Raw genomic sequence first — 27,041 nt, 5'->3', positions numbered from 1 at the left:
AATTGTGTTATTTAACGCTTGTTATTCACAACTGACATGGTGATTTATTCATTATTGGCAGTTGCAGAATTTGATCGCACCGCTATTAATTCTGTCAGTTTTGATTAAGAACGTTTTGATCGGTAGTTTTGTGGGTTTCATTTATGAAATTGTTTGCCGCTGTACTTGTAGTAGAATTACGGTAATATTTGTTATGTTTCTGTTTTGTGCGCAAAAGCGCTGTTCTACAAAGTTATGATAACTTATCGCATTTAAACAGTACCTTGGTATACAGTTCTGACTGTTAACCAAAAAGTTGTAATAACAAAACGATTTGGTCCTACGTATTTGCAAATCCCTGTGCGCATCGATTTCAGATGTCGCTGAAAATTATTTAAACGGATGATAACTCACAGAAGATACAGAAGAATACAGGACTATATGGTCGCTCAAATAATGGCTCAGATTGAAGAGGAATATGAAATGTAAATCAGTACCAATCTTCGCTCATCCAACAATTCATATCGATAAAATATATAGACGAGTGCCTACACATATATGTATAAAAGCCTGTATTTGATTACTTCCGCCAAACTTCATAACAATACATCACGCTATCTATAAAGCAGCGTTATCAAAAGCTTTCACTATCATTGTCGGTCGATGCACAAGTTAGCAAAATTGGACGCACACGTTGATGTGCGCCTCGTATCTGTTTATAGTCTCCCTTTCATTTACGCACTGTTCAAAAACAATTCTGTAATCACTTGTGACTTTAGGTACGGTTGCTCTGCTAGAATGTTCTAAACAATATCGCAACTTGAAAAGAAGAAGACTATCAATGTCAAGCATAAGGTTTCATGATATCATAAACCAGCTTCACCGGCCACTCGTTGTAAGCATCGCACTCATCAGTATTTTTATCGCATTGTTTACGAATACACCTCCGTTCTTTCCAATATGTGTTATCTTATCCGAATCTTTGGCGTGATTATTTTAAGCCTTCCGTTTATGTATGCTTTTTTTCTTTTTTATTCGCCGAGGTAAAATACGATACAGACAATTTCGACTTTACAACGAGTGCAAGGTATTTGTGAACAGTGTTTGTTTGGTATAGCTAGCTCCTGCACGCGATGTGCTTTGTGCTGTTCTTTTATTTAAAATTTTCGGTCTATGTTTCGAGCACTCCCTTTTTGTAAAGCCTTGCGCATACCTACACGGTTTCAGCATTTTCAAATGTTGTTTTAACTTTTCAAAGTCGCTTCTCATTACGATGACAGTTTTCACATAAGATATGATGAAAACTTCATGCAACGAACAGTTTCTTTTTCAATGCGGCACAAAAAGACGCAGCCGGTGCTACTGATTATCGTGATTCAGAGGCTTAAATACAACTAACAACTCCTCATTATCACATTTCTTCTACTAATACCGGAACTGCGCAAAGTAATGTAGCTATTAGCAATCCTATTTACCACAGATACGTTTTTATAGGCAATTACTGTTTTACAGCAAACGATAAATACCTCGAATACAGCGGCATACACCTAATAGAGAATACAAAATGTTTTTAAATTACTGATTCAAATTAACGAGGGCTTTAGTTACGGTAGAAGAACTAAAGTTGGTTCCAATCGCGTAATCTATATTCATTCGGCGAAGTTGGCGGCATCAGTGCGCAGCGGTGCAATTAAAAACATATAAATCAAAGCATTCTCTACATATACCTAGGCAACAACAGCGAGAATCTATTAGCGCTTTATAAACTCACTAATTAACCTATATCCACAAGCTTTTTCATCGTTCACTGTTGAATAAAAGTGACAATGTGTGAAAAATATTCTAACATCTCAGCAGCCATATTGTAAAATGAAGACAGGGTGATTTTCCCGGCTCATTCTTTTTAACTAGTGCCATTATAAATAACAAAACATTAAAGGACATGTATAAAGACAAGTTATACAATGTTTCATACACTATTCACAGCAAGAATCCATTGTTAATAGACATAGTTTTATTTATAATGCGCGTCCACCTGTCGTAATTACAGTTTAGATATCATTTATAGCGCGTTTATGTGTTATAAGTATGATAGAAAAACAATGTTTCCTCCTCACATTGACATGGAACCATTGCTAATTATAATTACACCGGCTTGCCGCTGAGCACGAAGCAAAAACACTCATGAGAACGATGCCTTGATTGTATTAGCTTTCGTATTCTTGTTATACGATCAATAGGCATGCCGACATTATCAATAAAAAATATCTTGTAAAGTACCAAGGCGTGAAACTAATGAAGTGTTTCTATAACAAAAACTGTATTGCGAGTGTTTACTTCACACTACAGATTTCCATGTTTTTATTCACCGTTTTTATGCGTGGAACATTTTTATTTATTGTTCGCGTCTGAATTGTGATAACTTCATAGAGGAGCTTTATTTAACCATTTGTTAGAAGTTGCGTTGTCTTTAAGTACTTAATAGTATATAGTATAGTTTTTTTTACTGAAACGTATATGGTTAGATGCTACTTCATCGTGAACTGTTCATGATTGTGTAAGCGTGTAAATAATAATATTATTTATTACTTGGCTTCAGGAAGGAAAAACCACTACTTATCTTTTTTATTAATTTCTAATTGGTTGCTATAAAGCTATCAATATTTATAGTAAATATCATAATAGTTATATTTTTAATGTAGGTCGTCAGTTGATGGTAGATGGTAACGATCGCCCACTAAAAGAACCGCTTTCGTGTTCCTGTGTGTACGCTGCGCCCACAACGCGGACACAGTTTCGATAATCTGATACAACATTCATAATTATCTAATAAACTCATGTTTTGTAACCTTTACAGTTTGCCGCTATCAGTTTACATAAGCGTGTTGACTATATCAAATCCTATCTACATAGGTACGTGTACCTTGATTACGATAATATACACACATCAAAGACTCCTAAATAATTACTTACTTGTTTTAAAAATAATATCTGCCAAACCTATTGTCATAACTTCATTTACATTATATATTTTTGTCTTTTTTTGTTTTATACATTAACACAGTAGAATTTCAGGCATTTAGGTTTTAGAAAATAACAATGCTCATTATTTCAACGTCAGGACGATTAAAGTTTCTATGAATCCATAAATTTGTCAAAAATATTGCTTATGGTTTTCTAGTCGGCTAGGTATTACAATGTAGAATTCTTTCAAACACGAAGCCTGCGGAGGCCAGCTGCAGTAAAACGAGGTAAATGAGATTTCTCGTGCATGTGTGCGTGAGTAACCCTTAACTCGTCCGAGGGCGTACACATCGATACATCGATACCTTACACCCCTCCGACCAAGTATCGGGTTACGTACCGACACTGTCATTTTTGTACGCTACATAAGGTGTTCTTTGTCGGCCACATTCAATGTAAGATAGCGGTCTTCGTTTGTGATATTGGTCCCTTCGATTTTCGGAAATCCGTCCACTCATGAAATATTTTCTGGATAAATCATCCAGAAAATATTCGCGAACAAATTGCTTTAGTGAGATATTAAAAGGTAGCTTTAATCCTTATTATTCAATAGCGTGACACGATTGATAGCGCGGTGTGTTCACCTTTGTATTTAACGGTTCATTTTAATAAGACCTGTAATTATAACATTGACATATCACCACTTACAAAAAATGCTTTCAATGAATAATGAGATTAAGAGAATCGACAAAAAAACGGAGTAGGCGTGGAATTAGTGGGACGGTCAGAAATAGCACTCTACCGTCCTTGAACTAGAATCTAATAAATTACCTAAAAATCAATGAAATGAACTGGTTCCGGAGTTGGCTACGTAAAAGTATAAAAAAGGACGTACCGAAATATCGACATAGATGATATGCACAGGGCTGACGTAGCCTTTAGATAAACGTTCAGAAGCTCAGCCCACAAAAAGAGTAGAAGGATAGACAGGAAATGTAGAGTGACAGTGGATAGGGAGGAGCAGGCCGCTCCAGCGTTAGTGTCATTTTCCTCTTTTTTAGAGATTTGCACGTCTATTCTGTCGATATTGCAGCCGTTAGGGACTTATCTGTAAATTGCCGAGAGCCGAATATCGCGCGGTACAGGCTCGCAGCGACTTGTTTAAAAATTAATTATGCCAGACTCGGGCGTGTGTTGTCAGCAAGCGTTGTGAATCGCGGACCATAGAGAGGAGCGTGAGTTTTAGGTTTGTATTTGTCGTCGATTGATAGACTTACCCGTTGAATGGGTATCCAGCGAAGGCGGCGTCATATGGGTGGTATACGGTTGGGTACGGCCAGGTTGCAGCACTGGCCGCTAAATTTTCTTTCAGCTCAATTCCTGCAGCCTAATAACCCAGAAAATACAAAATGTCATTAGTATTAAACTTATACAACACGGCCATCGGTAAGTGTTGGCAGAAATCATACTAATTACAACTACAATATATACATCTAATTAAAATGGCCACTAATAGCCATACCATTATAATATCTCCATCCATGTTTCCGGTAGCTTTAACGCAATCCATTACTAAAATGATCCTCGTCGGATTGATTTCTTGATCGATCACTTTAACGTTTCGGTCTTAACTATTATTACTTAATGGGTAAAGATACGAGACGAAAGCATCAATCATCTTTCGGTCGACAAATGTACATTTTTTATTTTTAGAGATGGTTCAAGTTTTATCTTTTTAAAATAAACAAATGAATGGAGTGCTTTCGTATTATATTATACATTTTTTTTTGTTTTTTTAATCTGAACATTTATATGAACAGAATTTTAAAATTATGATTAATTTGTTTTGCCGAGACTGTGTGCGCGGGAGATCGCGTAAAAAGCACGACTGTCACTAAGGGTCCAAAAATTTATAGCGACACATTAAAAATAACTCAGGAGCGAGTCTTAATGCGGTCAGCCAGGATAAATCTATCAAAAGATTTTGTTGTCCAACAACTTCATTGGTGGCCGAATCGAAAATCCGATAATAAATTTTACTCAAGTACGACAGCGTAATCCAGTCGCGCTGTCGCTCTTTGTTGCTGCGACCTTTGTGATATAATTCCAGTTTTCTGTTACTTCAAATAATCGGACTAAGCCGAAACGCGAATCTCTGGTAACTTGGATTTATTATGTTTGGATACAATATTTATTTAATCGCCTAATCGCATCGTAAGCGATGATTAATGATTAACTACGTATGTATCTTTATTGAATAAAGATGGATATGAGAAACGCATATCCACGACGTTTTACAAACACTCAAACGTATGCTTTGCGCACTACATGTGCAAGAAACATAATAACAAGTTAAATAAATATAAAACAATTCAACTTAGTTAGAGAACCTCTCACATTGATCCTTAATCTAAGATAAATTGAACTTACTAAAAAGGTTAAGACTTGATTGATAGTCGTGTTGTTCTTAACGAAACAATTATTTCTACAAAAAACTTGATCGTGATCTTTATTGGTATCAACATTATGAGTTTAATGGATACCTAGCTTTAATCCCATTAACATTAGTGTGTTGAACTAGTAGGTATATATTTTTATGGAAGGTATAAGTTAATCCGGCGAGCGACGTGGTTGACACGCAAGCCCAGGTAGCGTTCAAATGTCGACGAGTCGACGAAGGCACTAAGTAGATACACGACTTCGGTCTGTTCAAAATTATTGCTCAAGTTATTTTTACCGAAAGACATGACAAATGATACAACTGAATTATTGTCTTTAGGTACGGAGTTATTACTATACCGAAGTACATGAGTCACGTCACATATATTTGTCGGCAAATATTGAGCGTATTTACCTTTACTTATATTGCATAGCCTTTACGCTTTCGTCTTTAATAAAGAAAGATGTAAAATTATGCACAGCTGGGACTTTACCTAATTTTACATCTTTCAATGCGGATAATAGAACTATAAATCTAAACGAAATCTGTTGATTAATATGAATCATTTCATAATTATCATAAATTATAGACAACGTTTACCACAAATCTATTAAAGAGCGACCGCGCGGAACGATCATTTATTTTAGGACACTTCTTCAGAACTATAAATCGTTATTTTTTCAATATAATAACGCGCTTCCTGTCGGTAAAGCCCACATGTGCAAATGGAAGCGATTAGATCGCCGGAGCTATTAAATATTTTGACACTTCAAATTTTCCGTTTGTCTCATAAATGTATTTCTGTTTACAGTAAACGTTAGATTTAAACTATAAAGTGTAAACAAACACGTTATAATCCGACAACTACGAACACCAAACAAAGATATATAAAAACGAGTCTCAGCGCACGGATACCCCACGGGCCGGGATGAAATAATAAATTATAGACAAAATAAAAGGCGTTAACTAAAAAAACCATGAGGCAGGATCCCATTGAAGGCGTCGGCCGGAGTTAACACTTTCGCCACTGATGATGTATGATCATATCTTCATGAATGATTGAATCATCTGCCGGGACACGTTCACGGCTTTTAACACCTTCCTCCAAAAGTTTTACTACACGTCATATATTACGTAGCGTGGCTACTTTTATGTTGTTATGATCATTATCATTCAAAGTCACTACCCACACGTATTCAGACAGGCACACTCTAACACAGGGAGTGCTTTTATGATTTGACTTTATTTTTGACGTGTGGGGCAATACTACCCCTTTACTAATAAACTATATCCCGGATTGTACAATTTAATAATCACATCTTGTCCTATTAATACTTATATCGTTAATATTATGAATATGAACCAAGTTTTAAATGCAAATTTTAAATACTGCAGTTTAATGTTTAAGTTTTATAAAGACCAACAAAAACATATTTTATAAGCTAAAAATTCCAAAGTTACTAATTGGGGTGACATATTATGATATAGACATATTTATGAAAGCGATATGGTAACTCGTACTTCGAACATATTTTAATCCTCGGAAAGGAATTGTTAAACATATTAAGTTATTAAACCCGCCCGGTCCGGTACAAGTTTTTTGGTGCGATGGACAAAAGAACATACATCAACGGATTACGATTCCAATTTATATGTATTTATTACTTATATCGTAAACCTTATTGTGTAGCCTACTTAACACTGCGAGAGAGTCTTATAACTACCTCTGTAACGTAATATTTTGACATCGGATCCTAATTATTTTAACGTAATACCTTTTGTAATAGGGCGTAGAAAAAAACAGAATAATAAAAAGTAAAGCTTCTCCGCTGTAGATGCACATAATCCCTTTGCTTTAGATGATATCTCGTTCTCAACCGGCGATGTGCTCTTAAGCTTTTGTGGACGTAATTAATTTTAGTCATAGTCTAATAAGATTAAACGGTGTTTGAACATCATAATATTTGAAAACTAGGTGATTTACAAACTGATTATATCTAATGAGAACTCAAAATGGTTCATAAAAAATACTAACGATCTCAGCATAAAATTAGAGTAGGCATGGCTCATAGATTATGCTGAATGTAAACCATTTATTTTCTCTAAAAGGCTTTAAGCGAATTTAAATATTCATTATTATGTACAGCTACTTCAGAGATTAGCTATTCCGTAGAAAACTGAGTACTGGTACCTACGTTTGTATAAAATTACAATTTATGTTTCGGATCAATTGAAAGAGACTACTCTGGATAAAAGCGTTCTACTAACGTTATTAACACTACCTATAACAATAAAATATTAAATTACTCGGGCGCTTAGTATCGGCTTGATAGCACACAGAAACCTGTCAACAGAACTAGTTTTAAAATAAGTACTTGCTCACCATAGTTCTATAAACATGGGCCTCTCATGAAATGGTCGAGTGGGAGAAGTAAATTTAATTGTACTTAAATAATAATTAAGAAAATGTTCTTATGAGTCAATCCAGTGTCTTATTCTGAGTTATATCTTTGTTTGTGCGAGTGGGCACAAGATCGTCGAAGACAAAACGAATAGCAAGTTATTACTTTGTTGTCAACTTTTCAGAATTCTAACAAGACTAAAACTGCTTTGAACATTAAGCAGTCCATGACCAAAGAAATGATCAAAGCTGTGGTTATTAAATAAATAACTGTACACTAGTAGGTGTGCTGCAGGTACATTAATCCACAATAAATCTAGAGTGCTAGTCTGTGAAAGCAAACCTTTTCCTAGAGATAAAGTATCGAAGAAAGCCAACGGTGACATAGCGTGTACTGTTGCCCCACAGATATTGGAAAACGATGGAAACAAACGATAAAGTCAATTCTTCTATACAAACAACTTTCGAGTCGGTCACTATCCTGAGATTTTCTCATACATATAGAAGAGATGTAATTTCAAATCGATACCTATTTATAACTGTTCTGTTACTCCATAATCATGAGTTAGGATAGGTCAAAAAAGTGATTTGTAATGCCATCTAAATTAAGAGACGACGAACGTTAAGTGACCGATATCTTTCTGTGTAAAAACTCAGAATTAATTTAATGATCGTTTTTATTTGCAATTCAATTCGATATCCCTAATTCATGTTCGGTTGCAATACTAGTGTCTGATTATCATGTCAACCGCAGAATTGGTTGTGTGTTGAAAACTCGGTCAGGCAGTATTGTCTTTTATCGAAGCGGTTATTTAACTAAAATAACGTTGTAATTAATAGGCATCGTTGTTAGTCATCGGACAAATATCACCTACATGATTTGATTTTTACTCCCTATTGTGCTTAGAATAACTAGCAATTCCAAAAGCTACATAGAAATCTACCTAAAGTGTCTATCAAAGAGATTTAATTTATAATGATCACAAAGCATTGGGATCAATGTAGAAATAACAGTTTTGTAAATCTAATTGCAATCAAAATTTTATAGGTATTTTTAACGACCCGTTTTCAAGTTTACTAACAACAGTTAAGTAAATTGTTTTATGAAACTTCACCTTATAAACCTGCACTGGTATTACGAAGTGTACATAAATAACAAGTAAACATTAATAATTGTTAGGTACGCTAGATGTATGGCAGTCAGGCATGAACTAAAATCCACATATTTCTCTAATTGCCCAATTTTATGGTCCCTTACACGCAAACATAAAATGTTGTCCATTTAATGATTTAGCGGCCTATGTTACATAAAGACCTGAATCATACATTCATACTTATATGACTTCTGCCAAAATTACCGATGAGCTGTGAAAACCTGCTTTGTGTTTGGAAGGTCGTAGGTAATACTTACGGCATTGGTGTAGAAGGGTGGTTGATCGGCTGCTAGTGCGGGAAAGTACGCCGCCATTCCTGCAGCGGTGGCCGCCGCTGCGTCTGAGTACGGAGCACTGTACATAGATAGTGGCACGCCAGAGGCGAGCCTTTGGTAGTTGAGAAACTCATATTGACAGGAGCAGACTGTTTGTCCGGTGATAGGATCCTGGAATATAGGACGGCCTGTGTCGCAGCAGCGCGGAGCCGCGGCTGCCGGCGAGCTGGGCCTGGCCGCGCCACTCGCGCCGCCTGCGCCCGCGCTCATTCCCGCCTGCGCCGGCGGCGGACTGTTGGAGGCTGTCGAGATGGTGCTCTGTAAGTTGTAAATTTTGAAATGCCTTTATGGCGCGTTTTCACATTCGCTGGTGGCATACATGACGTATCTAAGGAGGCCTCCGTGCGCACAGCAACGCTCGCAAAGCATACACAACAATATAAAATGCACTTTGATATGATCACGTGTTACAGCCATAAATCGATCGACAAAAAGTTCATAATGGAAGACTGATATCATTAGCATGGTATAAAATAATTGATGGATAATAAACGAGCCTTTAACGATTGTGTGAAAAGGGGTGAACATCAGTAACCTTGGGCGTGCCTCTCATGTCGTCAAGGCGACGAGGACCCACAGTAGGCAAATTTGAAACGCTTTCAAACTCCCTTTAAATATAATAAAAAAAATGTTTATGCTTTGTCGCGGGTAATACTAATATGACGCGATTGAAGATTTAGAATTAATGACAATGGGATCAGGCAGGGCGGGCACATTGTTGTCGTAATAGATTTATTCGCCGGACTACCTGAATCGATAACGCGGTCGCAAAATAAACATCCGGCTGTTGTCCGATCATAATGCGAGAGATGCGAGTTGAGATCGTCCTTTTAATTGAGTACAGTGCAGACTCGCACGAGGGTAAATAACTTTCTAAATATTTGTCATTGTAATGAAAAATGGTCCCAGCCGTCCAAAACGTATTGTGTTCTCAATAGGATTATAAACCGAGAAATGTCGTTCTAATACAAATTCTTGTCAGTTTTATAAAAAAATATAATTAATGTTTCTTATAGATATGCTTCTAGGCTTTTATAGTAAAAAATATTAATATTTAAGTATTAGGATTTGAATGTAACATGCTGAAATATGTTTTGGAGTTGATACTGTTACCGTCAAAGCAGTAACCTTGCTATGAGACCCTAGGTAGTATGAGAGTTAACCTTTAATTGTGTAAAGAGGCGGTGCTGTTGCCATAAGCCTAGTAAAGTCACGTCGTCGCGGTTGACTGTGGACGTATTAAGCTGGAGCTGTGACCCGTCTGCCAGAAGTATGGCTTCCCTCGCCCTAAACACGCAGCTCACACCCATCGCCGCTTCTATCGCTATCGATACGAATATTTCGACGACCTATGGCATCAGCACACGTTCACCCTGCGCGCGACAGGCTAAAAACATTTGTTGTGTTGAGGGAATTATTGAGGTAATCCCGAAGCCGTTAAACGTCGAATCCCTGCATTACCTACATTACATACCCTGCATAGTTATTTAATCCTTGCTCGCTAACATTGTGTATGTATCGCGGGCTCTACGGTCGGTAGGTGTTAGCGCTGAATCGTCGCTCATTCGACCTAATGACTATGGTAATAGAGATTATATCGATCTATATGGGGGATGCGGCTGAAATCGACGCCGGTGCTTAAAAGGGATTCAATCCGTTCAAACGATACGAGTGTCTGTTGGGTAAAACGACATAATTATTGTACTACCTACGTATTGTGCGCTCTATTTATTCGTTCCGTCGGCCATTATGGACGGCCTGTGCGTACCCAATTTTCCTCATGTTTACAAATTCAAATTCATCCAATCATACGGTTTCATTCAATCATCAAAGTGGAAACCTAAGCTGTATCTAGTGTTCATTGCGAACGAGCAATTCAGTCATCAAATTGATATGGAAACATTGATTGAATTGTGAAAATTGTGGTGAAAAAAGATTGATCAACACGGTTATGTATATACATATATGTACATTTACGTCATGAGTTGTAAGTGTAAGTACTTCATGGAGTCAAATTATAAGTCTTATGTATTGTCTAGCGAACACTTGCGAGTTACAACCGTGTCAGTTCGGAATAAATTCTCGCATCATAGAAAAAACGAAAAATGAATTGTTGGCTTAATCACACACAAACAAGTAACAATTTTTTTGAACTTGCGTTACAGGTTGATTTTACAGATGCCTAATGATAGTACTAATCAGTTGATTAAAAGTATTTTTTATTTAAATGTTTCATCTTTATATGTTTGCTAGAGTCAGAGATCGTTTACGAACTATGAAGGTACCTATATCGATTTAGTGTGCACTCTCTAAGTCATGATAACAGCTAAGCTTCGTGAACTTCGAGACAGTTTAGTGAATATAATGTAAACATGTACTATATCATGTCATTCGCCGTCCATGAGTTTCGTACAAAGTTAGTTTGAGATTGACAGTTTTGAAAACAGTATTAAAACATGACACGTAACTAAACACTCGCGTATAACACGTCGTTCTCATTTATCTACTTAGACAAACTTTGGAAATAAGTAAGTATTGGTTATGTGTGCTTATTAGATAAAGAATACAAAAAAGTTGTCATCATATCCTTTTCAAATATCGGACGGTTGGAGGATTAAAGTGCCGCTGCACCTTATCTCCAGCAGACATCTTTTAAAAAACAAACACGAGAAGTATTCTCTTTTTGTCGTCTTTTTTTATCGTAACCCGCAGGATGTGTTAGAGTCGTTAAGCCCTTTTAAGTGTTAAACCATGTAACTGAATATTCGAGCGTATAAGGGTCCGATCTATTTGTTAAATAATGTAAAAAAGTTAATCTTAGAGAAATCGGACCCAATGACATGAATTTCGTTAAAGACATCAGCCGGGCAAAAAATATCGATGACATGTCGCTCGCTTAACTAACCGTGGGTGACGCCGAACGATGGCTTTTGTCCAGGTACCACGAGGTTTTTTATCAAAGTCGGCCCTTTAGCAGACATCATTAAAGTATTAAATTTACGATAAGGTTACCGATGCACAATAATAATTTGGAAAATCTTGCTAATGTTTAATTCGTCCACAGAGCCGATATAAACGGCTCGTGCGCTTCAGTGCTGATGCGAGGAGCGATCCCGGTCAGCCTCCTGTAATCTTGAACGATCTGGCAATCTGTTGGGCAACTTATAAAGTGATACAGATCACATTAGGCGCAATGTTTACAGTACACGTCAGGCTATCGCACTCACGTGTTATCATTAACTCTATGTATGAATATATCTGCCTAATGTGCTCACATATCTCAATGTGAGCCTGCCGATTCTGTCAGCGGCCATATTAATTTGAGCTCGTTACCATGTAGCGGTCTACGGCTTAAGCTATTACTCAGTGCTGAGACAGTTCACAGAATTATCGGAGTGTTAATATTCTCGCCTAATCCTTTTCGCACATAGTATGCTAAAGAAAAAGCATCACAATTTGATAGATCGAATGATAATACCAGCGGCGCGAGCGTCACGCCAGGTTGCGTTCGCGTTTACATTCCTTGTCTTGAGAAAAGCGTGTGCGAATAATTCCAGTGTGTTATGTTTTTTCTTCGCCTAAACATCAGGTTAATTGCTACAGATTAACATCGATACTAAAATAATTTGTTCAACAGCTACATGTTTTTGTAGCAGCTTTCGATTCTATAAGCTGATATTTCGAACATTAATTGTATTATTAAAAAGAGATCGTTAGTATTTATTCTTGTTTTTTCTATCCCGCACCTGATTTAGAAGATAAGTCGCACTGGTTCTACAAGAAAACGCTGGCTAGAATCTGTTCTAATAACGTGTCATTCATATTTATTAGAGCTGAACTTTATTTATATGATGTTCCGTGACTAGCTAAGAGCCACTGTATACTGACGCTAACAATTATATTCAAGATAATAGAGATTATGATATTGCAGCAAGTATAAGTGAAATAGACTTGTAATTAAAGTACTAAACGCCTATAAAAACTAAGCTTTCACAGATGTTTTTGTTTTACTAATGCTTAATCTTAGAAAAGCATCTATCACTTCCATTATTCTGTTTAGTCGATAAAAACATATACGCTGACAAAGTGTGATACATTATCGCCCATCGGTTTTAGACAATGAATTGCTACTAAGTCGTGTGATCCAGCTTTAATTAGCAACGTACCGCGCTCGCATGAATAGGAAACTCAATTAATAGCTGTGCAGTGTTTTTCAATAGCACTTTGATGCGGACTGCCTACTGTAAAACGCGCATGTTGTCGACCCTCAAATGTTTATTTTGTGAGCTCTAATTCAGTGAATGGCCAATCAAAGCTAACTGCCGACTCGCACGTGACGCACTCAACATTTTTACCCAAACGTCGAGTAATAAAATACAACATTTGTGAGCTATTACCTCCAGTTATTTACATAAAATTATACATTTAATTGGACAATTACACGGTGGATCACTCGAAATAGGTGTCTATTCGGACCGCATCCTGTGTCAAGATATCCGTATAGATAACCCCACGAAATTGGCCCACCCTCGAAATGCATAATGCCTTAAAGAAATTCACACCTTCTCTAATTAGGGTGGAATTAGGGAAGGATAAATATTGAAAGGGAACCGCCGGCCTTATTCTAATACTGTGGTATGGTAATGTGAAGATAAATACACATCAACGGTGTAAGTATAATAATAATGAATACTTATTAATATCATAAAAGTAGTCTATCAAACAACTATAGAGGGTTGTTTTTTCAAAAAGGTAATATTATAATCACGCAACTGCTGTAAGGTTTTCTTTTTTGTATCATATCTACTAATAAACATTAATACAAACACCTTGTATTTCTTATTTTATCGGAGTCGTATTCATTCACCACGTTAGTCACCTTAGTTGCAGTCGAACTCGAAATTTGCGTTCTGGCGACGATGTATCTCTGCTACAAAATATATTTCTAATAATTTTCTCAATCTCTGATAAGCAGTTTTTGCTTTGAGCTGATTTTGAATGTTAATTGGCACGAATTGTAGAACGTTAGTACTCAAAATGATAAGTAATAAAGCAATTTTTTTATGTACTTAGTCATAATTTTTTTCGACTGAATATATCAATAGTCAAGTTCATTCAATATGTCGTTTTTGTAAAACATTTGGCAGTCGTAAAATCTTGGCAGCGTTTATAAAATAGAGCCTTTTTATTCTCCTCTAATATGCTCGTGTTGTGGCTACTTAAATAATAAATATGTATACATCGAGTGATACATTTTTTGTCAAGAGATTATCAATTTAATTACCGACATAACTTAAGTGCTGTCCATATAATATTGTATTTATAATTTATGGATATATATGATATTGATGACATTCTTGTCAACGATTGTACTGTAAGGTTATGGTAATTATACAGTTTTATACACATGACACCCAGATTTAATGAAGTAAATACCTTTGTTCAATAATAACACAATTTAAATGTGGCTGTTACGATTTGAATAAGAACAAGTCGGTGGGCCGGTGTAAATCGATATACAATATTATTAAGTGTTTTATGGGGAGGTGAAATCTTTAACGTCAGACCAAATATTATGCGCGTTTAAAAGGCGTTTCGGACACGTACACGTCTCTACAGCGCGCTTTCCGCGTCGATTCGCAGCCCGAGCCGTATTATTATTGTGTTTCATTCAAACAACTCATTCATAAAATTGCAACTCATTCGAGAGCAACCGGAGAGCCCGCCGACACACTCCATCGAACCCACAAATGTGAAACTTTTACCTGCTCCTTTTAATCCGATATTCACATGTGAAAAATAACATTCGACTCATTATCTCGGACCGGCGTCTTATGTGTCTTCAATCATCCAGTGCGGCGCGAACGAACGTTGATTTCGCTAATGAAGTTGTTTCAGATTGTTCAGCGAGATTTATTGGCCCCTGTTACGGAATAAACATGTGCTAGTGCCGTGGGTACTTGTCTATTAATAACCGGACTATTATTCTGCTTAATACCCTTGTGACGCGGTCGCAAACATTCCACTGTTACAGTAATGCTCAAATTAGATTGATGCAATCGGAACATTGTAGGTAACGCTATTTATTAGTCTGATGTCGGTCTACTGATGGACCGAAATTTTGTGTGACGTATGTGATATATTAATTTTAGACTAATTGCATGATGAGATTGATTCAAATAAGAATATATTCTTAGTGTGAGTTTCACTTCTATCCGCATTTCTTGTCTGATAAGACAGTCCTTATTGGAAATTATAATTTTCGGGTTCCCTGAATGCTAATGACATATTTAAGAGATTTGATATAATATTATAAGATAATTACATATTTTGTACTTTAGCTAAAAAACCTTCAAAGATTCAGAACATTGCATTTCTTTTTACTTTTGCTAATATTTCTATTTACAAACTTTGCATAATCAAAGATTTATAATTATTTATGGTCAATGACGAGAATCATGTCATTAATGACATAATTAGTTCGCGACAATCTTTTAATAATTGAGTTAATAATTATAATTAATGTTAAATTTATTAAAACTGCCGCGATAATAGTTTTTAAAGCCGGTTACAATGTTTGTTACATAGAATATAAATATGTTTTACAAAACATGTTTGACACCTTCGTAAATTAATATTTTTACGTTTGGAAATATTTTCACTAGTGTAACAGTATTACTTCTGTCTATTTGCGTCTGTCTAACTCTGCGTAAATAAAAATACATCAGAATTTAAAACAAATTCTGTCGTTAGCCTGTTTGTTACATTTTCATTGCTAAGCCACTGAAACTATTTAAGTTGATAATATCGAGAGCTGATACATGTACTTGGACGTATCTAAATTATGGGTTTTCTTTCGAGAATTCGCGAGATTGTTCAAATATTCGATATACTTCTTTTTTACATAATAAACTAGAGTTTCATGATCAGTCAATTAATATCATACGCGTGTAACAGTTCCTTCGTCAAATCTATTTATCTCTACCGTTCGTAATATTTACTCTTCTATATATATCTTTACTTGACATTAAAGACAAAGGCGATCGATAAGCAATATTTTTTGTCCTAATTTATATTGTCAAAGATTTTCCGTTGACCTACAGTTTTGCATACACGCGACATAATAATAGCGCATGGACAAGGAAATATGCAAAATATTTCATTCTGATTTAAGTAAACATGACAATACTTGTGTTCGACAATGACATCCAGTTTTTTATCAATTCAAATGAGTATACTCAATTTGCTCGTACAATTAAAGAAACATAAAACAATTGCGTTAGTAAACCTTATTCCAAATGACTTAAACCGTATCGCACATAAATTGTTAGTAGGTGTCATTGAAACAAGTAACGAAAAAAAGATCTTGTGACAATTCTTATTCACATTCAAATTGTTACAATTTTTTCTATAAAGATTTGTAATAAACTCAAACATTTTGAATATTCATAAAATTAATTAAGAAACGACCTATACTTCTTATAATTAATATATTATTGAAATCGAGATACATATCTAGTAAATAAGTTGCTATTAACCTTTAATTCGTCGAGTCGTTTCCGTAGAACATAATTAAAAGATGCTTTGAAATTGCACTAAAATCGATCTGAAATAGAGCACAGGTGTCAACAAGCAACAGTTTCGATACTTTACGGTATCGGTGGAGCGGTAGAGCGTGTGTTATGTCAGCTTGTGTTTAGAACTCGAAGAGGGGTATGGAAATTTGAATTATCGGTTAATACAGACGCCATTAAAGCGGTGGCGATTCAAAACATCCCGTGCCGTTCCCAGCCGAGCCTTTATTGCGCACTCTATCGTTACCCACTAATCGACAACTGTGTTACCAAAATAACTCTGCTCAAAATTACTTCCTAAACGATATCAATTTATTTAGATTCATACATGTGTTTAGAGTTAGGTAATTAATTGTTTATAGCAAATTAGCAGTTTGTTGCAAAATATATATCAATTTAAAAGCAACTTTATGGAAATTATGATTTATTAAAATAAATAAATTAAATTATGATTTCGTTGTTCTTGCGTTTTAATTCTCATTGGTTTGTGTAGTTTTGTTACCTATGTATCTACGTCATCAAGCTTATGTATGATGCATAATATCGGCCGAGTCGAAAATAAAGCGGATTAAACGTGTCTCATAATGTACGCATATAGCCAAAACGATAAGATTATGTTATTAAAATAATTGCTATTTTTACAAATTTATTCTAGGTATTAAAATACGGTAAAGATTTATTTTTGTTATTTCCTGTAAAATGTAGAACACAAATAGTTTACCTATTTTCCATAATTATTTTTGTTATTTATTACAATTAATTTGCCATTGTCAAGTGAAACGATACCAATAAATTGGAAAACTTATTCAATTTACTGTTTTAACAAGAAACTCGTAAACGACATTTCTCTGAGTAGATGCTCTATTTACAGGATATTTTGAAAGCGTCAAGTGAAATGAGTGACACATTTACGTTTCAGCGAATGAGCTTTTTATAATAATGACTTTCAAAGTGAAACGCAGAGCTAAGATAAGATTTACAATACTTCTTTTAAGCATTTCGTACTTTGTTGTTGTTCGTACTTATCAACTCTTTTCATTCACTCATTCTGTTGCATTGACATTTCTGCTACATTCTGTACAGTAGTGTTGCTTTTGAAATAATGCATTGTAATTGGTAGATATAGCATAAGTGACGTCATTGTATAGCCGTGTGTTGGAGGGTAATGAAGACGTGCGTTAGAGATGATCCGAGAACACGCTGTACAGTTGTCGCGACCGTGTGTCACAAGTGTAACGATGTCTCGCGAACGCGGACGGTTCGGAGGCGACGAGGTGTGAACTAACGATATGTGAGCACCTCATCCGTCGCACACACACGCCCGTGGGCGAGACAACGCCAGTAATTGTCATACATGTGTATTTTAAGTTCACAATGTTGGTAATAAAGTTTCACGACTCTCTATGGCGCGGCTGATTAGGACCACTAACGAAAGATCTGTGGTCGCGGCGCGCCACAACGCCCGTTTATTCGTGTATTACAGTTGTCTCGTGGTTATTTTCATGCGGTATTTTTGATGTTTATACCTATCCTTAAAGTAAATAATGATGTGAGACACGCTAAAGAAAAATGTTCATGTTGTGAAAGCAATTTACGTTTTTTAAACGAATTATGCTGTCGTAAAGTCGTACGAATGTTTTAGGTTATTCCATTGAAGACTATTTGAATGTGGAATAGGAGTCGTTACATGCATCTCATAAAAGAAGACGCATAGTACTGCTACATAAGATTGGGACTTAATATACAGACAGCGGAATTTATTTTCACATAGTCGTATCGCCTTTACTCGGCAACCTTGTGAGAATAAAATGAAACACGCTTCAAGTAGACACCGGTGCTTCTAAATCCTATATTATACAGGCATCGCTGCAAGGCACACGATGTTTTCCTTTAGGGTAGCTGCGAATTCTATAATTTCATGCGGTCATCCATAAGAATTACTGTAGATATCTTCTTATTAATCGCAACATAACTCGCTAACACGGCCTTTTCATTGCCGTGTTTGAACGCGAAAAAGTTTTATTACCATCAAAATGTCGTAACATATCTCGGGGTTCCATCCGACTGACTATTAGATTACACGGCTGAATTAAACTTTGTTGCGTAGAGGAAAAGATTCATATTCGAAAGGACGTGAATGCGAGTTGATATTCTCGAAATGGATGGAGTATGTATCTGAGCGCACGCACACATACGCCAGTAAATCCGGTTGCGCCCGCGCTTTAGTATGAGAAACACTATCACAATTCGTCGCTGCCGTAACGAGAGACTACAAAATTTACTAACCGCGTGAACAGCGCACTCCCTTCATTTCGGAGAAATTAATTAAAGTTTCTGAGAAGTGAACGTCTCATTCACCTATCTGATTAGGGCGGGTCGAGTGAGTGCGCGCGGAGGATCGCTGCGCACCGCTCCGGGCCTCACGATAAGGTGTCAGGTTTACGCTACGCTCGCACCAAAACATCTCTCATCTTCATTCTAGGTGATACTTATATACTTATAATTGTAGTCTGCTAATTATGATTATTAAATTGCAGCACGATCGATATTCCCTGAAAATGACGTAAGGTTCTGGCTTCAATATTTTCGAGACTGGTGTGCCTTCGCGTTTATATTTTTGCAATCAAGAGTAAGAAGCTACTTTAATATGCTTTATTATTTTGGGTAGCTTTAAAGTTTTTAAATAATCTAGATTATATTTACGTATGTAATAAAAGGTTGATTCGAAGATTATTTGAAATACCTCTACTTATTGTTGAAGCGAGGGCATTTTTACGACTGAAAAACAACAGAGTTATTTTAAGACCGACCCAAGAAAAAAATTAAAATAAATATTTATGGTAAAACGTACAAGCTAATTAGTAAAACTGCAAAGCGATATCATGTTACACAAATGTAAAAAGCACACTTGCATATCATTAAACATTGGCTCATTATCAAGAACAATAGCTCACCAGACGAACATTTACTTAATCATGGCTTTTTATTAGGTACGCATTATTAAAGTCGAAACGGGTACCACACGTCAAATTACGATTCCATACAAAAAGGGGTCAGTAAGCGGTCGAATGCAAACTGCAAAAATGACGAAGATTGTTCATGGCTCATTATGAAGTTAAATGAATGGTGTTGGTTTTGTTCTTCGGTTTACGTGTCCCGAGGTCGTGCACGCGTGTTCGCCGTATGTGACCACAAGCCAGCCGAGTAGGCACCCATAGCTGAGCTCGCTCACGCCTCCGCGCCTCGCCTCTCAGGCCCACCTTCAATTATCACGGGGAGTAAACCTCCGTTCACAACTACAACGCCGCGTCCTATACAAATATGGAATAAGACAATTTTGGTATAAGATATATCTTTATCTTACATGGATATAAGCAGGTACAGAAAGCAACAGTAGCTTCCCAATATCAGTCTTTATATGAAAATTGTTGTCGAAAGAGGTTCACCGCGTCATTTATACAAATGTGTATTCCTCCTAAAGCCTGCTCGCGACTCCGCGACGCGCTCACAAAATATTAATCTGGAACTCGACACTTGAAACGCAAGCTTGACGAGACTCGTATGACCTAAATAAAAACAACTTTGTCGTCTTTTGTTCCAGCTTGTTTATGAAATGAAAATGTACATAAGTTGTACACAAGCGAGTAGATAATAACACACATGACATTAAGCGCTACATGTTTCAACGTTACATGCGATATTTTTAAGGAATTATTTTACGGCATCTATAAAAAGTTGTAGTATAAAGTGTACTTACAAGGCCCTAAGTAGTAAAATTTTAAATAAACTCCGTAAAATGAAGCGCCACTTTATCTATATTCTATCGACAGCTATAAGTATCTACGTATATCCACCGCTGAATGTATCTATATATTAGTATGTATCAAATAATATAAGTATGGCATCCTAATGCGATTCAATTTCGACCCTTTACGCGGAGCATTGTTCAAAAGTCGTCTATGAATTTTATAAGGCGCCGGTGTTATAGGGTGCAGAATATGAGAATAAGAGGGTTGAGAGTTACTTGCAACACGTGCAAAATATTACGTTGTGAATGTCACTAACTGTTTAAAATGTGTAAAATGACAATGTTAATTAAATGTTGTATTGCGTGGAGCTTTAGAAAGTGACAAAACTCATGTATTGATTACAGAGGAACATTGAATAGCTTCGAAAAACGTTATCGCCTACGGCCATAACGAAATTTATTACAATATTGTTAGAAAGCAAGTCCGTCTAGGCAAACGTTTGTGCAAACATTTTATTTGTGAAAGTAAAATGATGCTACCCGAGGTTTAGCGGGCCCAGGCTCTTAAAACGTCCGATACAACGCAGTATAAACGTTTACAGCCCATTCTTGTACTTAATTGCTATTTAAATAAAAACGTACCATGAAAGCAATGGGACCATGCTGCTATTAAAGAAAAAAAACATTGAATTCTTATTAAGTAAGCTTATTTAAAGGCTGCATTTACGACGGTCTCATATTAAGAAATGAAAAAATAGTGAATCATAACTGCGGGAGGTTGAAGAATTGAGTGTTAAAGTTGTGGAATGTAGTGTTGCGTTGCTCGGCGAGCTTTACGTTCCGAAACTGAGAAATAATGAGGATAATCCCCTCCCTGTCGAGGGAGTGAGTCCCTCTTATCACCGAGATAGCAAAAGTAGATCGCGTACGGCACGCACTCGGCCACTGACCGAATCATTCCATATTATCTTTATTAACATTGCTCTGCGTAGGTATAATATAGACTTCACCATTTTAATTATGTCTCGCAAAACTAACCGAATAGACAGATAAGTTTCACAAAACCGATATATTAATACAAGTGTGAAATTTAATAAACCGTTATCAGATAACAAATAAGGGTGACACTGAATCTAATAATTTATTAATGAATCACATCCACTCGAGATATAATATTTCATTTTTAAATATTATGCATACTTATTGATTGAAGAGATTTTATTGGATTAGTGGTTAAGTGCTCCAGATATTGGAAAACTTGATTTTGATAGTCAATAAAACTAGATTGAAGTAGATAATTCAATAGTATTTTATATTAAATGCAAAATAGATATTGATATCATAATTAACAGAAGTAATAGAGTCGTCATTCAAGGTAATAAGTTGGGAAGGAAATAAAAGAAGTGACAAGTAATTTGTGGAGCGATATCAAAATATACGATTGTTATAAAAATCTGAATGGACCCGGAGCAGATGTGAGCCGTAGTAACGTGACGATACTTTAAAAACAAAGAACGTTTAGGCCTCACTTTACACGTACATTTACATAAAAACTCGTTTTAACTGGTTTAGCTGTTTCTAAGGTTATTGATGATTATGTTCCTCGGACCAGATAGTACTGATTTTAAGGTGACGCTATGATTTTAAATCGGTGTGTTAGTTTTATTTGTAATCTCGTGGAAGGGAACTTGCGAGCTTTGAGTGTAATTGCGACTTTTCAAATACGTGTGACTATTGTGTTTTGTTCATTAGTTCCGTTATTGTTCTTGCGTTGTATTCTGACAATGTTCGCTTTATGAAAACACGAGGAGGTTCTTTCTTATTTTTTGTATAATTAATGCTGGCTGTAAGTTAATTACAAGCCGAAATTAACCTAGACCTTGTCTTTATTGATTATAGTTAAATATTTGCGTTAATGATTATATTAATTAAAATGTAGAGTCATTTAATTTTACAACAAACTAGACAATGTCATTCTTTGAATCACTGAAGCATTTATAGGTTTATTCCTATTATAGTACGTGAGCTTTTAACAAAATATTACGCGTTGTATTGGGAAATGTAGAGTCGCGTAATTTCTTAGGGAATCGATTATGACGGGAAATTTATTAATATTGTTATAAAGTTACTTTAGGACTTTTGTTCTGAATATATATTTTCTGTTGTCATTAATATATTTAATATAGTTCACAGTTTTTTGACGAGAATAAATATTACGAAAATTTGTAACAAGATTTCATAGGGTACGTTATATTATTATATTGGTACTAACAGTTTTAGCGTTGTAATTGTATTTATACAAGAAGTAATACAAATACTAACTGTACACGAAGCTGTTTTTAAACAGAACGGCGTTTTATTTATTTAGAACATATTATAAATCAAGTAAAATAAAGTAGACATAAAATATAGATAAAAAACGAAATGATAAAATTTAACGTTGAATTGAATGGAGTGCGTCGGCTAAAATCATGTTATCGCATTTGTCACAACACAACTGTCGATGCTAAACGTTCATTGGCAAAAGTGTTTAACTTTCAAATATACCTTTATTCAAATAAAACTTTAACCGAATGATTTACAGATTAATACTGCTATTTATCAATAAATACAAGTGTGTATGTTTATTATAACATCATAAAAATAGTAAATAAATGTGTATTGGGATTCTTACGGTGTAAACTTATTTTTGAACACAATGTTACTACACTTCATTACATTTGTATGAGGCTAATCGATTTAGTTTGCGATTGTTTATGCTTCGTTCTATCGACAATAAGTTGCTTTATAAAATGTGCAGTTACCGTTAACACACTACCTTATGACCATCTCTATGTAGGTATTTTATAATATTAATATGCCTACAATCATAAGTTATGTTCGTGATAAAACTACTGCGACCACGTAAAGCTGTCTTATAATTGTTGTAACATTTCGTTTTCAGTTAATAAAATATATTTAAATACTCTTTCATAAACTTCTGTATTGTTTCAACACAATTTATTGGTTTCTTGTATTGTGTTGAAGATATATTGCACTTTATGAGGATAACAAAAAAATAAAACTTGTTTTAAATGGAAATGAAGTTTGAAAAATATGTTTAGCCAACAACTTTGTGTGTTAGGAAAAATACACAATTAATAAAACTTTTCTTGGCGTGTAACCACGTAAACATATCACTGATTGTAACAAATGCATTATATTTAAATAATAAAATACTACGGACATCGCACTGCACAAAGATGACAATTATTTATTGGATCCAATAAAATGTTAAAAACTTAAGACAATATTATTTTTAAAGTTTTCGGCTTACCTGGTTGGGGGGAGATCCTCTGAAGGCGAACTGGGACGTCATCTTTCACTGTGTAACTCGCCAGTAAACTTGTAAATATCACGATTAGCGTTATGTCTGTGTCACAGTCCGCACACACTTCACAGTTGCATTGTCGCGCGCTGGCACTACTTAGGACGCGGGCTGAAGTGGTCGGCGGTGCATCCCCGGGGCGAGCAAAAATCAGCGAGTCGACTCGGGATGCACGGGACAGTGGCGAGTCGCGACGGTGGCTTGCCGCGACGATGCGAATATCGATTGCGGTGTAGAGTCGGGATAGAGCGGAGCGTCACAGGAGCGGAGCGAGCCGCGTGGTGCAGCGGGCGCGTGGTCGCGCGCGCGGCGGCAGTGGGTAATGCGGTAGCTGCCCGCCAGGTGATAGTAATTGGCGCCGCCGTCCCGCTCTCGCGTCGGCCGTCCCTCTCGGCGCGCACACGCACACTCGCCGTTGTGTGCGTGATGCTCGCACACCGCTCCTTCTTTTCACGCTCGCGTCGCCGTTTGACCCCGCGCCGCCGTCGACGCTCTCGATTTTTGCGGTGCGGTGGGTGGCGCCCGCCGCAGGGGCGGCCCGACGCGGTGGGGGCCGCCGGAGGTGGGGGTAGATGCACTCCTTTCTTTTTTAAAGCTTCTCTTTCTTTTCTCGTATTTTTTATGTTAGTATTGGTACGGAGCGGTCTCTTTATTTTATTTTATACATATATATTGTGATAATTAACAGTGACGATGCGCACGACGAGCGAGTTTGCCGAAGCGTCGACTTAATGATAGCTTTGCATTTGATTAAAGGTAACCACGACATTTGTAATTTTTATTTTCCTTCCATGTGAGACGTAGTAGAGGGGCTATAGATGCCTGTCTGTAAAGTCTATGGTTGTGGCCTGTTGTGTACTCGACAGCTTATATTACTGGGGTCGCTTTAGCGGTGGAAACATGTTAGCGGTGACAGTATTAAACGGTCTTTTCAATGTGTTTCTCCGTATGTCTGTATTGCGTACCAACCTATACACAGATACAACACAAGTACACTTGTTTTGAACAAACACTTTTAGTCCGTAGATATTAAAGTGTAGGGGCTCATAAAGAACTATGCTTTACGCAGCATTTCATTGAAAGGTTAATTTATATTTTAACTCAAGACTTGGCATCAAACTTTACCAACGAAGTAAGTATGTATGACCAATGCAAAGAATTAAGATTAAGTAATTTGTAAATCTTAAACTGTTTTAGAATTGCTGTAACTTTTGATTAGTTTGAAGTTTTTCAAAGAAATAGATATTACGAATAAATTTTAGTAGGCGCAGCGACACAAAGAGATTAAAGGAGATTATTATCAACAATTAAACTATGACAATAACACAAGCAAGTATCAAAATAAAAAGCGCAACGTCCCCGATCGATCTGTTCTCCTCTTCTTTCTTATCGCGCGAATATTTCACACTGAACGCATACCGACCGAAAAAACTCACACAGATATAAAATATTCAAACGGTATAACATAAAATAAATTATCTTAGGTGAGTGTGAGATTGTGTGCGTTGCCCCCTCCCCTGGGCGGGACGCCGGCGACCGACCAATTGGGTCGAGCGGCGCGCGACGCCAGGCCAAAGTCACTCATCGCGGCGCTCTCGTCGTCGCCGCACGTTCCGCTCCCGCTCCGCTCACTCACCCGCTAGCATGTCCGCTCGCCCGCCGCCACTAAGCCATGACCTTAATCCTTTGACTCATTACACCAGCTCACTGACACCGCAATGTACTTACACAACTTCACTTACATACTACATTTGTACCTCCACCAGCTCTCACAAGTGCTGCATTGGCTTTTTAACAAACGAAAACTTTATCTTATGACGGCAACAACTTTATTATTCTACCGAAATATTTAGATCGCATAGGTTTGTTTGTTTTTAGGAAACTATAGCCAAAGCTGTATTAATATTTCAATGTCGTTATTATAAAAATTTCAAAGTTATGCATCATTCAAAAATGTTTTAAAATATAGAAGAGAAATTATCAATTCAAATGAATTCAATAGAGTTGCGTAACTAAATAGCTATTTGATTAGACGGGTTATATTTTAATAATAACGCCCCTCAATAGATTGACCCCATTATTATTGTTATTATACGTGTTGTTTACTACTTTGTTTGTGTACCTACTACTTGCTTTATGTTTAGCAGAAGATTCCTCATACATTTAGATATAAGAATACTTTACTTTTAAAGTAGTTATCTAATGGGAACTGAATAAACTTTAAGACTGCACTTAATCGAAATAAGCAGAAACCGTAGAACTGTACCTGAGATTTCATTCATTTTAATGCTTTAGAACTCTACTAGGATGATCAAAATGTGATTGCGGTAGAGTTTGAAACTAAGTCTTTTAAGCGGGTGAGTGTGAGCACTCACGCATTAATTACTTTTAGTTGGTCCTCTAATTATACGAAAGTTTTTAAAAAGTTAACTTATATGTGGACTCTACCATTTATAATTCGACAAAAATATTAAATGGTGTTTAATAATATAAACGTATTAAACCAAATAAATGGTAAGTAATTGTTTTTTCTTATGTACAGATAAGGTTAGGATTTTTAAATTGGCGATATGTACCACTTAGGTATTTATACTACTTATTAAGAATTCCTATTTAATCTGACTCTATTCGTCACAGAAAGTATCCTAATAGATGATGTATGATGTAGACGGGTATGGACCTATGTAGAATCTTAGTATTTTGGTTACAATAGATATTACTAATTTTGATTATGTTCTGTATGTAAGTAGCAGGATTATTATCTACAAATAAAGACTTTTATTTAATAACTGCTCGTTTACTTACAAAAATAATATACAATTATTTCATATTTTATTACGATTTTTCAATAAGATATATCCAGAATACAATACAATACGGGTGTATATTTTTTGCCAGAATTCCTACTAATTGAATTGAATGAGCTCTACTTTTGCAAAATTGGCGGTCGAGAGATATCTTAGCTTGCATTGATTCGTCTTTAGATCAAATTTAGATATGCGATATATTAAATTGAAAATAATAAACTGGTAAATTACTCTTAGTTAGTTACTTAACTCTTATTATAGCTTATCGCTTA

At 36.1% G+C, this 27,041-nt stretch overlaps 1 protein-coding gene across 2 annotated transcripts in view; it reads right to left on the bottom strand.

The window, feature by feature from the left end:
• mirr (iroquois-class homeodomain protein mirror) overlaps positions 1-24,435 on the bottom strand; it is a 45,826-nt gene extending 21,391 nt beyond the window's left edge. Inside the window, exons 1-3 of one of the 2 annotated variants that reach the window (XM_076134884.1) lie at positions 23,912-24,435; positions 9,196-9,531; positions 4,221-4,330 (exon numbers count right to left, since the gene is read on the bottom strand). In XM_076134884.1, coding sequence (XP_075990999.1) covers positions 4,221-4,330; positions 9,196-9,531; positions 23,912-23,953 — 488 coding nt within the window. In that variant the 5' untranslated portion in view covers positions 23,954-24,435. The remainder of the gene's footprint in view (positions 1-4,220; positions 4,331-9,195; positions 9,532-23,911) is intronic. The other variant, XM_076134885.1, reaches the window with a different exon arrangement.
• Positions 24,436-27,041: the final 2,606 nt, after the last annotated feature.

Source organism: Anticarsia gemmatalis, chromosome Z (genome assembly GCF_050436995.1).
Source record: "Anticarsia gemmatalis isolate Benzon Research Colony breed Stoneville strain chromosome Z, ilAntGemm2 primary, whole genome shotgun sequence".
NCBI classification, from domain to species: domain Eukaryota; kingdom Metazoa; phylum Arthropoda; class Insecta; order Lepidoptera; family Erebidae; genus Anticarsia; species Anticarsia gemmatalis.
Note: the sequence above shows the minus strand (reverse complement) of the source record. Positions and strands in the feature narration are given on the sequence as shown.